This window comes from Mirounga angustirostris, unplaced genomic scaffold (assembly GCF_029215605.1).
Source record: "Mirounga angustirostris isolate CCGP_5_RB_7025 unplaced genomic scaffold, mMirAng1.0.hap1 SCAF_4, whole genome shotgun sequence".
Lineage (NCBI taxonomy): Eukaryota > Metazoa > Chordata > Mammalia > Carnivora > Phocidae > Mirounga > Mirounga angustirostris.
In genome coordinates, this window is record NW_026991712.1 from 38,153,269 (window position 1) to 38,171,532 (window position 18,264).

The following is an 18,264-nucleotide window of genomic DNA, read 5'->3' on the forward strand; positions in this document are numbered from 1 at the left end:
TTCCCATGTTTAAAAATTGGGCCACGACACAGAAAAAGTGGTTTGCCTTAAAGAATCAGATTTGGTAGTCCTGGACTTGTATTTGGCTAGGGCTGAATTATGGCTGCCACCTTTCACTGATCTTGTATATTCTAGGTCACCATGGCCCCACTGGTCCTCATAGCTACAGCAACCTGCCCTCATCACACCAGTCTACCACCCATAGGCCATCACCCTTCATTGCCCAAGCCCACCACCTTCATTATTTTGCCCTCTGTAGAGGATTGCCTAATTGGCCCCATCGGCATTTGAATTTGTAACCCATGGACCAAAGGTTTTTTTGGTTTGTTTTTTACAACTGAATCAGGTAAGAATATTATATCCATAATCGCAGTTGAGTAAAGTATACTTGATTGTTTTAATTTTGGGTTACGTTTGCCTTTTAAGAAGTGGTCACAATTGCATGAAAAAGAATAAAATACCTAGGAGTAAATTTAACCAAAGAGGTAAGAGACCTGTATACTGAAAACTATGACATAAATGGAAGAAGACACAAATAAATAGAAAGATAGTCTGTGCTCAAGGATTGGAAGAATTCATATTGTTAAAATGTCCATACTACCCAAAGCAATTTACAGGTTCAGTGCAATCCCTATTAAAATTCCAATGGCATTTTTCGCAGAGCTAGAAAAGACAATTCTAAAATTTGTATGGAACCACAAAAGACTCCAAATAGCCAAAGGAATCTTAAGAAAGAAGAACAAAGCTGGAGGCATCATGTGCCCTGGTTTTGAACCATATTACAAAGCTATAGTAATCAAGACTGTATCATATTACCATAAAAATAGACACAGATCAGGGGTGCCTGGGTAGCTCAGTCGTTAAGCGTCTGCCTTCGGCTCAGGTCATGATCCTAGGGTCCTGGGATCGAGCCCCACGTCGGGCTCCCTGCTCAGCGGGAAGCCTGCTTCTCCCTCTCCCACTCCCCCTGCTTGTGTTCCCTCTCTCGCTGTGTCTCTCTCTATCAAATAAATAAATAAAATCTTAAAAAAAAAAAAATAGACACAGATCAATGGGCCAAAATAGAGAACCCAGAAATACACCCAGCCATATATGTTTAATTAATTTACTGCAAAGGAACCAAGAATATACATTGGAGAAAGGTCAGTCTCTTCAACAAATGGTGTTGGGAAAACTGCACAGCCCCATGCAAAAGAATGCAACTGGCCCACTATTTTACACCACACACAAAAATTAACTCTAAATGGATTAAAGACTTGAATGTAAGACCTGAAATCATGAAACTCCTAGAAGAAAATGTAGGCAGTAAGCCCCTTGACACTGGTCTTGGCAATGATTTTTTTGGATTTGACACCAAAAGCAAAGTCAACAAAAGCAAAAATGAACAAATGGGACTACATCAAACTAGAAAGCTTCTGCACAGCAAAGGAAACAATCAAGAAAATGAAAATGCAAGCTACTAAAAGGGAGAAAATACTTGCAAATCGTATATCTAATGAGGCGTTAGCATCCAAAATATATAAAGAACTCACACAACTCAATAGCAAAAACAACAAATGACCCACTTTTAAAATGGGCACATGATCTGAATAGACTTTTCTCAAAGAAGACATACAGATTGCCAACAACTACATAAAAAGATGTTTGAAATCACTAATCAATAGGCGATTGCAAATCAAAACCACAATGTGATATCACCTTATACCTGTTAGAATGGCTGTTATCAAAGATAAGAAGTAACAAGTGTTGGCGAGCGTGTGGGAAAAAAAGGAACCCTTGTGCACTACAGGTGATAAGGTAAATTGGTGTACCCACTTCAGAAAACAATATTGAGTTTCCTCAAAACTTAAAAATAGAATTACCATATTATCCAGCAATTCCACTTCTGGGTATTTATCCAAAGAAACAAAAACAGTAACTGTAAAAGATATATATGCATCCCCATGTTCATTGCAGCATTATTTACATTAGGCAAGATACGGAAACAACCCACCCAAGTGTCTATCAGTGGATTAATAAAGAAAAATGAGGTATGCATACACAATGGAATATTATCCAGCCATCAGAAATGATGAATAACCCACCATTTGCATCAACATGGATGGAATTGGAGGGGATTATGTTAAGTGAAGTAAGTCAAGCAGAGGAAGACAATTATCATATGGTTTCACTCATATGTGAAACATAAGCAATAGCACAGAGGACCATAGGGGAAGGGAAGGAAATCCAAAGAGGGAGAAATCAGAGAGGGAGATGAACCATGAGAGACTATGGACACTGAGAAACAATTTGGGGGTTTCAGAGGGGAGGAGGGTGGGGGGAGGGGATAACAGGGTGATGGGCATTGAGGAGGGCACATGCTGTGATGAGCACTGGGTGTCATACTTAACTAATGAATCATTGAACACTACATCAAAAACTAATTATGTACTATACAGTGGCTAACTGAACATAATAAAAAAAAATGAAAAATGAGGTATACATACACAATGGAATATTATTCAACCATGAAAAAGAATGAAATCTTATCATTTGTGACAACATGGATGGACCTTGAGGGCATTCTGCTAAGTGAAATAAATCAGAGAAAGACTAATACCATATTATCTCACTTCTATGTGAAATCTAAAAAACAAACAAAAAACCAAGTTTATATATACAGAGAACAGATTGGTGGTTGCCAGAGGCAGGGAGAAAGGGAGTGGGTGAAATGGGTGAAGGGAGTCAAAAGGTACAAACTTCCAGTCATAAAATAAATAAGTCATGGGGTGTAATGTACACCATGGCAACTATAGCTAATACTTTATTGCGTATTTAAAAGTTGCTAAGAGTAAATTTTAAAAGTTTTCATTATAAAAAAAAAATATTCTGTAACTATATATGGTGACTGATGTTAACTGGACTTAATGTGGTGATCATTTTGCAATATATACGAATATCGACAGATGTAATGCAATCCCTATCAAAATACCAACATTTTTCACAGGACTAGAACAAATTATCCCAACATTTGTATGGAACCACAAAAGAACCTGAATAACAAAGCAGTCTTGAGAGAGAAGGACAAAGCTGGAGGGATCACAGTCCTAAGTTTCAAGATATACTACAAAGCTGTAGTCATCAAAACAGTATGGCACTGGCACAAAAACAGACACATAAATCAATGGAACAGAATAGAGAGTCCAGGAATAAACCCATGCTTGTATGGAAAAGGAGGCAAGAATATACAGTGGGGAAAAGACAGTCTTTTCAACAAATGGTGCTGGGAAAACTGAACAGCTGCATGCAAGAGAAGGAAATTGGACCACTTTCTGACACCACACACAAAATAAACTCAAAATGGATTAAAGACCCTAAGTGTGAAACCTGAAACCATAAAAACCCTACAAGAGAACATAGGCAGTAATTTCTCTGACATCAGCTATAGAAAAATTTTTCTAGTTATGTCTCCTAAGGCAAGAGAAACAAAAGCAAAAATAAACTGTTGGGGCTACATCAAAAAAAAAAAAAAAAAAAGCTTTTGCACAGTGAAAGAAACCAACAAAACAAAAAGGCAACCTACTGAATGGGAGAAGATACTTGCAAATGATATATCCAATAAGGGGTTAATATCCAAAATATATAAAGAACTTCTACAACTCAACACCAAAAAACTCAATCCAATTAAAAAATGGGCAGAGGACATGAATAGACATTTTTCCAAAGAAGACATACAGATGGCCAACAGACATGAAAAGATGCTCAGTATTTTTAGGGGTACTTAAGGGAATGCCCACAAAACCACAAAATGAATAAACAAAGAAAAAACAGAATCAGGCCTATAAATACAGAGAACAAACTGATGGTTGCCAGAGGGGAGGGGGGTGAGGTTGGGCAAAATGAGTGAAGAGCGGGAGACATTCCCCTTGCTTGTGTTCCCTCTCTCGCTGTGTCTCTCTCTGTCGAATGAATAAAATCTTAAAAAAAAAAAAAAGTGGGAGACACAGGCTTCCAGTTATGAAATGAATAAGACATGAGAATAAAAGGCACAGCATAAGGAATATAGTGCTTATTGTAATAATGATGTAAAAGGACATATAGTAGCTATACTTGAGGTGAACATAACATAATGTATAAACCTGTCAAATCACTAAGTTGTACACCTAAACTAATGTAAGATTGTGTGTCAACTCTACTCAAATAAAAAATTAAATTTTAAAAGAGTACACTAATCTTGATGAGCACTGAGAAATGTATAGAATTGTTGAATCATTACATTCTATCCCTGAAACTAATATAACATTGTATGTAGTTATACTTCAATTAAAAAATAAATAAAAACTGGGGCGCCTGGGTGGCTCAGTTGGTTAAACGACTGCCTTCGGCTCAGGTCATGATCCTGGAGTCCCAGGATCGAGCCCCACATCTGGCTCCCTGCTCAGCAGGGAGTCTGCTTCTCCCTCTGACCCTCTCCCCTCTCGTGTTCTCTCTCTCATTCTCTCTCTCTCTCAAATAAATAAAATCTTAAAAAACAAACAAACAAACAAAAAACCCTGGGCGCCTGGGTGGCTCAGTTGGTTAAACATCTGCCTTTGGCTCAGGTCATGATCCCGAGGTTCTGTGATCGAGTCCCACATTGGGTTCCCTGAGCAGCCGGGAGTCTGCTTCTCCCTCTCCCTCTTCCCTGCTCATGCATATGCTATCTCTCTCAAATAAATAAAATCTTTAAAAAAAAAAAAAAAAGGAAAAAAAACCCAAATACAAATATCAAATCATTATGTTGTACACCTGAAACTAATATAATGTTGTATGTCAATTGTACCTCAAGTTTTAAAAAGGATCTTAAAAATTAAGTTGTCATAAAGGGTAAAATATGAGAAGTAGTAAATAAAGGTGAACAAAATGTTTTAAAATGGCCATAGTATAACACATTAAATAATAATTGAACTCTTCTGTACTGTTAAACCTTTAGTAAAAAGAGAATTTAAGTTAAAAGTGCACATATAAATGTAAAAACGGAATCCTCAGTTATCTATTCTACAGACACAGAGATCTAAACTCACCTGTAAAAATCTACCCTTGAGTTTGATTGTTAACATATAAAAATGTGATGCTTAACTTCTGATTTATTAATCCCTATGGTGGCTATTACAGAAGAAACCCAGATCAAATTTGTATGATCTTTCTGAATTCTCATGCACCAGATCAATTTATAGTTGTCTTTTTCTTTTTCTTTTCTTTTTTTTTTAAGATTTTATTTGACAGAGACAGACACAGTGAGAGAGGGAACACAAGCAGGGGGAGGCGGAAAGGGAGAAGCAGGCTTCCTGCTCATCAGGGAGCCCTATGTGGGGCTCGATCCCAGGACCCTGGGATCATGACCTGAGCCAAAGGCAGACACTTAACGACTGAGCCACCCAGGTGCCCTATAGTTGTCTTTTTCTTTCACTCGTGGCCTGCTATGGATCTTAGAGCATCAACTCTTGACCACATTAAGCGAAATAACTCTTCCATAATAACAGCCAGTCCTTGGACCAAGTCTGAGATGTAAGCGAGGAGGCAAAGAAAGGACAAACTTGTGGTTCATTTCAGGGAGCATTACGAAGCTCAACACCAGGTCACATACCTACCGCTGGAACTGGCACCCTCCCCCACATCTAGACTTGGTTCAGCTGACGCCACCAGAATCTTGCTTGGCCTTTATCTGTTTTCGTCTGGAAACCAGAATCAGAATTCCTACATGTAAGTTGCTCTATGTCAACCTTGACCAGAAAGGACCTCCATTCTGATTGCTGATCTGAATGACCCCTAATGGCCAAAAATAGAATAGTTGACTCACCCGTAATAATTGTTGTTGAGAGTCTTCCTGACAATGAAGCATTAGAACTTTAAGGCCTAGTGAATATATTAATAAACTGCCTCATGGGAACACCATTTTGCACCAGAGAAAGTACTAGAAGCTTTTTTATTTTTTCCCTTAAACAGAAAATATTCCTGCTATCTTTTTTTTCCCACCATGACTTCTACATAACCACTGTTTAAATTTCGGTCAGATTATCTTTCATATGCTACCTCTCACCTTTTCTTTTTTAATGCATTATGCACATTGTGGTTCAGTGTCCAGCTCTGGAGTCCTTGTGAGACATGGTGTAATGAATTTAACCCCAGTGTCCACAAGTACCCTCTGTGTAGACCTGTGTCTACGAGCACTCTGTTTCGATCTGTGTCCATATGAAGGCTGGAATGGAAAAGGGTTCTCGAACCTCTGCCCAAATATGCCCCCAGTCAAAAATCTACACGAAACTGAGTGCTGAAGTTAACACTCAGTAGTAAGTATAGTTTAATCATACCTAGCACAAATCTATTTAATGTACAACTGTGTTCTGTTTTAATGCTTTTTAAGCTATTGATCTTGAGATGCTTGATTTCTGAATACTGAATTTTACTATAGGAGTAAAAGCATAGTAGTTCTTTCCTCTTCCCAGGCGTTTATTAGGCAGTGGTGGTTGTTACAGTAACAACTAGACAGGGTTGAGCTTGACAAATCTCTGATTGCAAATGTATATGGGGCACTTCGGTTTATTTATTTTTTCTCATTTTAAAAAGTTACTGCTCTACTTAGAAGTCATGTTATGAGCTGTTGCTCAGATACTGTCTTTTTGCTCAGCACAGCTCTCGTTTTAACCATATTTTGAAAGATAAATGAATTATGACTGTTTCTTAACAAAATGTCCTTTTTTATTACTTGCTTTGCTAGATAAACTAAAAATCTTATTCTCTTATCTAACAATTTTGTAGAAACTCTCACGTTCTCTTAGAACAAACAAAACAATGAGTATGGAAGTGCATTAGACAGAAGTTCTTTCAGAGAGTAAAAGTAGCATATTTATGTTCATAAAACACTGGTAACTCTTTTATGGCAGTCAATATAATTTGATGCATACAGTATATTTCAAGTTTATTGTTACCAACCATGTCCCTTTCTCTTTTAGCAATGAAATTATCACCTATAGAACATTTCCCCCATCCCTTCTAAAAGTGAAATTATTTATGAAACTGGTTCAGCAACAAGAAGAGAAGGAGAGCAATGCCTTCCTCCTTTCAAGGGAGGCAATGGAGTGTAGTGTACCTGAAAGAGCTCTGGACTGGGGTTAAGGAAATGTGGGCTTTGGTTCCAATTCCACTGTAATACAAATGTTTGTTAAATGAATGGATCAGTGAATGAACAAACAACTTCTCTGGACCTGCCTCCAAAATATGAAGTTTAGGACCTGGAGTACATTGTCTTTGTATCTCCTACCAGCTCTAAGATGTCCCCATTCCATGTAAGCAGTGTCTCCCTTCTTCCTGGACTCCTTTGCTGTGAAATAGTCCTCTCAAGGACTGTTATAATGGAATGCATTTGGTATATGTTAGTAGTGATACTTCACCTGTTTCTTATCGATCTACCTCTCTCCACTTGGAAACATTCCTTATGTAATTACACAGGGAGTCAGTGATGGGATGGGAATGGGGTCTTGGTTTTTATACCTTTCCTAATGCTCTAACATACGAAATTAGTTTCCCTGAATTGTTTTGGTTCAAATATGAAATGGAAAATTTTCAGACGTTTTTACACCTGTCCCAAACTCAATTCTTAACGTAATGGGCTATGCGTCTGTACAGAAAACATTCCTTTAGTGTTTTAAAGCCACACCACCCAATTAAATCCATGGTTGGTGGACATTTTCCATGCTCTGTTTATTCTGTGTAAAATGTCCATTTGGATAAATTACCTGCCCAGGAGAAGTTTGCAAGGACATAGCTCAGCTTGAATAAAAGAGAGCCAGGTTGAGAAAAAGATGGAGAAAACATAAGAGAATCCCATCTTATCTTGAATGAGGGTTTCTGCTATGGATTTATTTTGTTTTAAATCAATTGCCAGAATACCAGATATAGTTATATTCAAATTTAACTGATTTAATGAATTATTATACAGACTCATGAAAATTTTTATCTAAGAAGAATTTTAAATGACATGGCAAGTTTAATAATATGGTAACTAAGGAAACTGAAAAAAAAGCGTTTGCATTACAGTTTTATCTCAGCTAAGGTAAAATAAACACGCCAACATATTAACTGCAGTTTTTTCTAGATGATGAGTTATTTTTATGTTGACTTTTCTTCTGTATATTTTTACTTTAAAAAATAAAAACCTGGCTAATAAATTCTGTTAAAAATTTAAAATACGGGGACACGTGGATGACTCAGTCGGTTAAGCATCCGACTCTTGACTTTGGTTCAGGTCATGATCTCAGGGTTGTGAGATAAGCCCCACATCCGGCTCCATGCTGGGTGTGGAGCCTGCTTAAGATTCTCTCTCTCCCTCTTCCTTTGCCCCTTCCCCACTCTTAAAAAATTTAAATACAAATTATGTTGTGTACTATTTTGTATTATTGCAAGTTTGGATTTCCCCATGCCTCTACTCATAGAGGAATGGCTCCATAAGAGGAACAACTCAAAGAGATTCAATGTATCCTACATAACCTGACACCATAGTAGCAGGTCATGGCTTGCTTAGAGGTTGAGGGTTCAGTAGCATCAGTCATGGGAAAGAGGATCTTACAGCATGAGGGCCAGCAAATGCAGGGCAGAGATCCCACAAACTCTCTTATTTATGTGCTAGGTAACCCCGGGAGATCTTAGAAGAATAAGACCTATCTCTCAGAGTCAAAGGAACTGATAGTCTTTGAGGGGAGACAGGCAAATAAATCTTCAGTGTAACAAAGCTGTATTAGAGGAGGTAATTACACAAAAGGGTGGTTTGGTCAACTGGGTCTAGGGGAATCCAGAGGCGATCCTTGAGTCCAGAGTTGGTCACAAGAATGGAGGCAGAGTTGCAAAGGGAATAGCCCAAATAAGAGTCCTTTAGAATGAAACTAGATGGTGGTTCTGGGAATTCTGATTATTCGAGTAAGGGAGTAAGGATGGGCATGGAATATAAAAGGGATCAAGAACAGATGTGAGCAGCAGGAGCCTGAGGTCTAAGCCTGAGGTGAAGCTGGCCTGGGCAGCTCAGTGACAGTGGACTGGAGGGGGTGGGCGGGAGAGATGGTGACACTCAGACCCAGCAGACCTGGGATCCTGTTGGATGTGTAGTGTGAAGCAGAGTGGGGACGGCAGCAGTCCTAGGATTCTGGGGCTCCTTAGAGGTGTCATTAGAATAGGAATTGTAGGAGGAGATGAAGGCAAATAATGGTTTCGGTTTGGGATATATTTAAAGTTAAAACTTCCTTCCTTCCACTCTTTCTTCCATCCCTTCTTGCTCTTTCTGCCTCCCTCCCTCCCTGCCCCTCTTCCTTCCTCCCTCTCTCCCTCCCTCCCTCCCTCTCTCTCTTTCTCTTTCTTTCCATTTATTCATTTAGTTATTTAGTAAGCTTTTATTATGCCCTTGCTGTTCGCAGGGCACTATCCCAGCCACTGTCCTCGGTCCACTGTAAACCAGGCCAGTTTCTATGTATCCTCAACCGTGAGGGGGGAAAGTTGTTTTCACAGCCACAGTTACTGGGTGTCTCTGACCAGGACATAGCTAGTCCAGGTATAAGACACAAAGTGCTTAACTCCTTTCAAATGGCACCGCATAATATATGTTTTTATATGAGGAACACCACTAATGGCCATTTTCTTTCTAGGTAGTGCCATTATTTCTGTTATGTTTCTGAAAGAAAACTTAAGAGCTTCAGATTTACTAGGTAAGTCATTGGTTAATTCATGTAACTGTAGCACTGCTTGATCAGGAAATAAATAATAGTATTCATAAAAAAAATATGTGCATTAAAAACTGGGAACAAATTACTGAAATGGATAAATCTCATTTGGAGATGGATAGTATTCTTTCTAGGAGCTGCGTTCTGCTCTTTCATGTGAAATACTTCAATTTTCACTGTGCCCACTGCTCATGCTATCAGCCACAGTGAATTATTACTTTACACTATTATTATTATGAATGTTATAAAATTTTCATGAGCATAATAAAATCCAAGAAAACATCTGTGTTACCTAATAGAGTATTCCACTTCAAAGGATGTATTTGTTAGATTGTTACATGAAAGTACTGCATAAAAATGAAAACCACACAAAAATTAGAGGCACCAATTAACTACCTAATTTGTATTTAGCTCTTTCTGAAAGTAACATGGAACGTTCCCCTTCAAAATTTTATTTAGAAATACAGCTATTAGTGGCAAGTAACAGTAGCCTTCCCGGCTGTAAGAAAGATAGCTATTATATAGCAAAGCCATCCTGTCTTGATTGTATCTTCTACCTCTTATTGGAAGTATCACTTGTGAGAAGAATTCTGGAACTTCATATTTTCTTCCTTGACAAAATCCTCTCTGAATTGCTGCTGACATATGGTAACAAATATGATACTTTAGGTGCTTTAAATAAAGCAATGTCTACTCCCTTCCAAGGATATCAGCTTTTTAAAAAAAATTTGAGCTTTAAATATGACACCAGTATTGGTATGTTGAGCATTTTTTCCCCCTGATTGTGTTTCCCTGGAGCCTAGTGTCTTGAACATGTTTTCACTTTTTCTTTTTCCTCCTTGGTTTGATTCTGCTAGTAGAGTTTTTAGTTGACATCATCAAATTCATCATGGTTGCAATGTTTTTCCAAATGTACTCATATGTGCATTGTATCTTTTCAAATATATCATTTTTCTAATACTCCTTTTTAAATATATCATGGTTTATGGAATCATTTGGGGAAGATGCATGGAATCAGAAATAAGAATGAACATTTGCCTGAGTTTTACAAATTAAAAAAAATTAGGTCCTATATTATTTTTCTCATTTATCAAATGTCTTAAGGAAACTCTAAATCATTTTATCTAACATATGCCATCTTTTGTAGTTAATGGTCGATTAAGGTTTAAGTTAATCTAAGGTATTTAATGAGGTAATACAGGTGGATGTGTAGGGAGACTTGCTAATTATTGTGAACACTGCAATCAGAAGATGATTAATATGGAATCTCTGCCCTCAAATAATACAGTCAATGATAAAATATATACATTAATAAGTTTTTTTAAAGTGGAAAATAATATATGTCCTCATGCCTTGAGGCTTTAGTTTAGAACAGGGTTTCTCAGCCTCGGCACTGCTGACATTTTAGGCTGGAGAGTTCTTCATTGCAGGGGGCTGTCCTGTGCACTGCTGATGTTTAGCGGCATTCCTCCTGGCCTTTACCCATCAGATGCCCGTAGCACTGCATGCCCTAGTTATGGCAACCAAAAATGACTTCACATATTGCCAAATGTCCCCTGGGGGACATAATCACCCCCAGTTGAGAACCACTGGTGTAAAATAAATAGACGTTACTCTAGCTGAGAAGCTCAGAGAGGCTTTTTTTTTTTTTTTTTTTTTTAGATTTTTATTTATTTATTTGAGAGAGAGAATGAGAGAGAGCAGGGTCAGAGGGAGAAGCAGACTCCCTGCAGAGCAGGGAGCCCGATGCGGGACTCGATCCAGGGACTCCAGGATCATGACCTGAGCTGAAGGCAGTCGCTTAACCAACTGAGCCACCCAGGCGCCCCGAGAGAGGCTTTTTTATAGCGGTAACATTCCATTCAGTTCTGATGGCCGGATAGGACAGGCATGGGCCATTTCCAAGGATTTGGAGGATGATATACAGAGGGATTAAAACGAGAAGCAGTAACACAGGTACAAAAAGGCAGGGTAAGTGTCTATTTAATACTGCACTCAACTGCTGCCAATAGGATTAGGAAAAAAATAAAGTCACAACTATGGAAAAGGAAGAAATAGAAATATCAGTGTGTGCAGATGATTTGATTATATACTTGGAAATCCCAAGATCAGCAAAACGTTACTAAAACCAGGAAACTAGCTCAACTCAAAGGATATAAATTAAACTCACTCTCATAAGTTCGAATTTGAATTCCACCTTTTCTGTCAACTATGTGGCCAACATAATATTACTTAACTTCCCTAAGCCTCAGTTTGTTGACAAATATAGAATACTGTTCTAAGGATCAAATTGCATAATTCGTTTAAGCACATTGAAAAATGTGGGCGCCTGGGTGGCTCAGTTGGTTAAGCAACTGCCTTCGGCTCAGGTCGTGATCCTGGAGTCCCGGGATCGAGTCCCGCATCGGGCTCCCTGCTCAGCAGGAAGTCTGCTTCTCCCTCTGACCCTCCCCCCCTCTCATGAACTCGCTCTCTCTCATTCTCTCTCTCTCAAATAAATAAATAAAATCTTTAAATAAAAAAAAAAAAGAAAAATGTAAAGCCCTGTTAATATAATTGTCATCATTTCTGTGATCAACTTCATTCCTGAGAGGTAATACTAAAAATGCAATACAGGGAATAAGAAACATGCACACATATACACACACATACCAAAAAATAATAATAATAATAAATTAAACCTCTGTTAACTCTTTGATTCTTTGCTAATTCCTCTTATTTTAAGAACAGCTAACATTTATTAAATATTTCCTCTTTCCAGGTACCATTAGTGTTTTATATGAACTATCTCATTTAAATATAGGAGCAACCTATTTACAGAGCTGATAGTTAGAGAGGTTAACTAACTTGCCCAAGGTCCTGTAACCAGTGAATGGTAGACCAGTATTCTAATAGTGGCAGCCTGATACAACCAGCTGAGTCTCTAGTGACAGAGAGCTGTGTGACCTTTCAAAGTAACTTAATCTCCTTAAGCCTCATTTTCCTCACGTTTTAAATGAAGATAATATTACCTACGTTGTAGGATTAAATGAGTTCATAGAGGCAGAACTCTTAGCACAGGGCCTGTCACATAATAAGCACTTGATGTTAGCTATTATCGTTACCACCCCCCCTCCACCCCTACATGTACTCCAGTGGTTCATCAGAGGAAACCTTGATTAGGATATTTTTGCAAACTTTAACATTTTCCACAACTCTAGTTGGGTATTTTCGCCTTCCTAATTTAATGCTTTTTGGGTAGGGTTATATAACTGATGTCACATTTTTTCACACTGGAGTTAAAAGTGATCAATTCTTTTTTTTTTTTTTTTTTGACCAGCCAATGCAATTCTTGATTCTTTTTTTTAAATTTTTTATTGTTATGTTAATCACCATACATTGCATCATTAGTTCTTGATGTAGTGTTCCATGATTCATTGTTTGCGTGTAACACCCAGTGCTCCATGCAGAATGTGCCCTCCTCAATACCCATCACCGGGCTGACCCATCCCCCCACCCCCTCCCCTCTAGAACCCTCAGGTTGTTTCTCAGAGTCCATCGTCTCCCGTGTAGGAAGAAGAAACAACAGAGTCACCTATTCCATACCCGTGACTCCAACAGCAACGTCACAATGTTATCATGACCTGACATGCAATAACCCTCTTCATACTTGGGGAGAAGGATTTCTCCCCAGACTCACTCAGTAATGTGTTAAGTCACATGTATTTTCTTTGGGTCTGTATTGCCATTGCCTTGAGAAAATTGGGCTTTTTCTGTTGAGAGCTAAAAACGCAGGTTTTTTTCTTTACAGGGACTAAAACCAAACATGGAAAAGAGTAGTTAGTGGCTTAAAAAAAAAAAAAAAGATTACCATATAAGCATGCTAAAAATTAAATTGTCAAAATATGCAAAAGAAAATCATTTATTTTTCCCTGCTTCAAGCAAATGAAAGTTTGTTTTTCATGATGGAACAAATGAAGATTTTTGGGCCATGTGGAAACAAGCTGAACTAATTTATTGCCAAATGTTGCTCTATGGCTATGAAGCTTTTCACCACTAGCCTCAAAAAAATGACCTCACAAAAGCTATGTCTGAAAGGAATCGCCAACTATTATTAACTCAGTGACAGGCTTTGGACTGTGCTCTGATTCTTAGTGGATTAATAACTTTAAATTATTTTAATGATTATTTTTCCTTTAAAAAGCACCAGATTTCTCTCCTCTTCAATCAGCCAAAACCTATATAGTACTTTCCCCTCTCTTCTCCCTTAGTCATCAAAAGTACTAAATCTAATAGGCTGTGAGATCCTAGCTGACTAAAGTCCAGATAATATCATCATTAAAAAAAAAAAATACAGACAATTCATCAGTACTCTCCAGAGACCAGTAACTTGATTACTTCAAGTGACCTATAAATGGGTTCCCCAGATAGAATATCAGGAGCTTAATAGTGACATGAGGACCATCCCTTTCCTTCCTTTTCCCACACCAAATGGTCAGCTTGGGTGAGGGCCAGTATCGAGAATACTGATCTAGCCAAACAAACCATCATTTCTGGTTGAGAGAACAGATTGGCTCTTTTGTTTCGGGCTTGCCTCAAGCAAAAAGGTGCTTTCATGATAGCACAGGGACAGGACCCATGTGCAGAGAGAGCTGCCAATTTTGGATTAAACTTTAAGCATAACTGAGATAGCTTTTGACTCCTAGTGGTCAGTATCCTGAGGTAGATGTGTCCCGGGCTCTCCTGTCACGTCAGGCCTCCAGATGAGCTGTCAAATCTATTCGGTTCCCTAGATTGGCTTCTTGTCCAGCCAAATTCCTGGAGTCTAGCAGGTGTGATAAGTTAGTTTGTACCTAGAGATGCGAAGACTAAGTCACAGAGGGAGAAGTAACATGCTTAAGCTTTTCCAGCCGGCAAATAGCAGTGAAATTTGAATTCTGTGGGGGCAGTTTCAGTGTGGTTTAGACTTTCACGATCCAAGTATTGACCTGGAATTTAATCATTTCCGTGGGCAAAGAGCAGACCAAGTGTGGCTTCCCTTCCTTGAGTATCTTACGCGTCCAGATTACTCCCTTGGGCAAATGGACCAGTGGCAGTTAAACTAGCCAGTTTTCTAATGTAGAAATCTGTGTCTTTCTAATGAAAGAATATTTGTGGATCTAAATGCCACTTTTAGAAAAATAAGGAATATAAATACATTTTAAGGAAATTTATATAAGGAGCTGCTAATGAGTATCTTCAACACTTCTAAACACTTAGGAAACACGTGCACATGATCCGTAAAGGAGACCGTGAGTCACACAGACAAATACAAATGACACCCAGTAAACAAACGTGTAACAGCAGCTATTTAGAACTACCTTTGTAATTGTCAGAGGAAGTGGAAATTAAAATTATTAAGAAGAAACGATGTGTGACCTACTGAGCTGCCCTAGAGTCATTAACTAGATCCACAGTGACATGGGGCTCAAGTGACATAATACATGTGCAGAAGTACTTTGAAAGTATAATTGCAAAATCATGAGTCATTTTATTTGTTTTCAAGGAGTTTTGAAATGCAGTGAAGATCTACATTTGTAGAAATGGGCTCAGTATGCAAATGTGGAAGCAGATGGGAAACAGGGACCCTGTTGGAAAGTTAAGTTAAATAACACTCCCTCCAGAGAATGGGACATTATGCAGACTTAAAAAGAATGAGGCTGCCCTATATACACTGATGTGAAATGTTCTCCAAGATGTTCTGTTAAATAGAACAAAAGCAAGGTACAGAAAAGTGTATATAATATGCTACTGTTTGTGTAGAAAACTCAAACGCATGCACTCTCTCACACACCTGCATAAAACACCTCTGAAAAGGGAAATCGAAGAGTTGGTGGCAGTGTTTACTGCCAGGAGGGGAACTAGTGGGCCAGAAGGGTGTACGAGAGATTTAACTTTTCACTCACCACCCTTGTGTGTCTTTTGAATTTTTTACATATGCATGTGTTACCCAATCAAAACTAAATTTAAAAATAAAGAAATGTAATCACACTAGATACAGCTAGTGGAGATAAAAAAAAAATTACTGGCAGAGGAACTCAATAAAAATAAGAAATTTGGATTTCACAAAAGAAAGCTGGAAGTCTCTGCGGTTTTTAAGTTGTATTCAATGCATTTATTCTACTGCACTATACCAAGTTTAGAAGACTGGTTTTTTTTTTTAGAAGCCCATCCTCCTAGGAACCTAATATTGAACAATTACAAGATCTTTTTTTCTTTTCCAAAGAAAGGGTGGGGCTGACCACAATAATTTTGCCCAGGTTTCTTAGGTACTTGTAATTTTTATTATTTTCCTTTTATCGCAATGCTTAATAATATATATAGTTTTATTTATTTTTAAAACTCTCATTAGAAATAGCTTTTGAAATTTTGTATATAATTTCTGCCTTCACAAAGTATTACTGAGTAAGCTCTTAACATTAGAGGAAGCTTATTTTATAGCTTCTACAATACCTCAAATAGCTATCGTCTAGCTTGTGTGAAAAGTCAAATGCTGTTTGTTTTCAGAAACAAAAGTTCAAAACCCTAAATCATTTGGTTAAGAGGAACAGGAAATTGGTGTCTTCCAATTGTGAGATTTTATAGACGAGCCAAACTGCTTCAGGTTAGAGTCAGTGCTGGTTGTAAATTATATACACAACAGTGCTGACCTTAGTGATGAAACAAGTTGAATTATGTTTTCAAGGGTGCTATCTGAAAAATGCTACCTGTATCAATTTTTCTCTACTGATTGTTAATAAATAAGCAGTTTTCAGTGTTATTTGGAATGTCAAGGCCTCCCTTTACTCCCCCTTACATAGACCCGCTTCCCATACACATTTCTTTCCTCTATTATTTTAAATACTGTTAAAGGGATGACAGTAACACATTCCTTACTTATGCTTAAAATGTGGATATTTTACTAAGTTGGCCCTAGAATTCTAGATTCTGAATGGGAGTAAATAAATCTTATAGCAAAGTCAGCATTCACCTTTGTTATTTCTGCTAAAAGGACTCCAATACATGGCAATGATTAAGGTGCTCTTTTACCAGAGTTTCAAAGTGTAAAATCGTGTGTGTGTGTGTGTAAAGGCTTCAAAGATGAATAAGTACAGAGTAGATCATCAGGTCATCATCAGGTGATAGACTTCTCCACTCTCTGGGCTCTGATGGATCTAGATCTATCGTGTACTTACTGGTCCACATAGAAATAAACAGCCAGCTTGGATATGTTTTCATGTGTCCAAATGCATGTGTTCTGATCTTTCCCATCTTTGGGGAAAGGTTTTCTGAAGAGGCAAGGATTCATCTGGAACAAAAAAGAAAAATCAGAAGTTAGGTCCGACCACACCCTTTCCCTGGCCCTTATCCCCCGTTTTAAAGATAATGCCATCAAGTGAATGCATGATGCTATCTAGGGATGGTTTGATGAATCATATTTTAATAGGGAGGGACTAAAGGCACTTTTATAAGTAATGCTCATTCTATAGGTAATATTTGAATTGACAAAAAGGCTTAAATATCCCTTTTCAACTTGGTTTGTCTTTTCAATTTTATTTAAAGGTATGACATTGGCATTTGCGGGAACATACTTATTGGTGAACTTTGCTCCAAATAGAAGTCAGTCTATCTCTGCAAGAATGGTACAGTATTACTTTGTTGGCTGGCAGTTCCTGATCTATGTGGTAAGAATCTTAAACATTTTACTCTACCAGAAGTTCTATTATCTAGACCATTGGTACATGCAGATGTTAGAGAATGAATAAAGTCTTTTCTTCTCAGCATTAATATCTCATTAAATTGTAAATATATTTGACCAAGGCCAAGGTATTTGAAACACTAAATCAACGATAGAACACCCCCAATTTCCTGAGTATCCTATTCTTGGGGGTGACTTGTCACTGGAACAATTTCCACAATATTTAGTCCAGCAAATTCCAAAGCAACATGTTGTAGGACAACTCAAAGTAAAAAACAAACCCAAAAAACCTCTCTTCCTAGGTCAAAGGGAAATGCCTGAAGACACATTTAACTTCATCGACTTTTATTCGAGATAGATATTTTCTTCAAAAAAGTATTCTTTGAGACGAATGCAGCAGACTGTCTGGGGAGAAGTAGACAGCAGTAGGGTAATATTGGGAGATGTGTAAAAAAAGAAAAAAAGAATGGAATGAGCTGATGTAGAAATTTGAAGGCACTAATTGGGATATTTTATTTGATTCAGTGACTATCGAATGTGCTGGAGACAGTTGGTATGTAACTTGTTACAGAAGTTGGTTTAGGTTGCAGAATCAACATATTCCAGGAAGGGCAGGTGGTAAGAAAACTGGGATAGAGGTCATGAGCATTTAACCAAGAACTGTATTAGTAAAATAATTGTGAATTCAACAAAAAGAATCAAAGCACAGAGAATCATACATCTTTAGGATTAGAAGTGACTTCAAAAAGCTATCTGGTCTAGTCCTCTGCCACTGTAACAGATAAGCTAGTATGACCCTACTTCATACACCTATTATTCAAGTGTGACATTGGCATTTGTAGG

At 37.9% G+C, this 18,264-nt stretch overlaps 1 protein-coding gene across 3 annotated transcripts in view; it reads left to right on the forward strand.

The window, feature by feature from the left end:
• NIPAL2 (NIPA like domain containing 2) overlaps positions 1 to 18,264 on the forward strand; it is a 74,076-nt gene that overhangs the window by 30,577 nt on the left and 25,235 nt on the right. For 2 of the 3 annotated variants that reach the window (XM_045896170.3, XM_045896171.3), the window contains 3 exons: positions 5,572 to 5,721; positions 9,651 to 9,710; positions 17,286 to 17,407. In XM_045896170.3, the coding sequence (XP_045752126.1) occupies positions 5,572 to 5,721; positions 9,651 to 9,710; positions 17,286 to 17,407 (332 nt within the window). The remainder of the gene's footprint in view (positions 1 to 5,571; positions 5,722 to 9,650; positions 9,711 to 17,285; positions 17,408 to 18,264) is intronic. The other variant, XM_045896169.3, reaches the window with a different exon arrangement.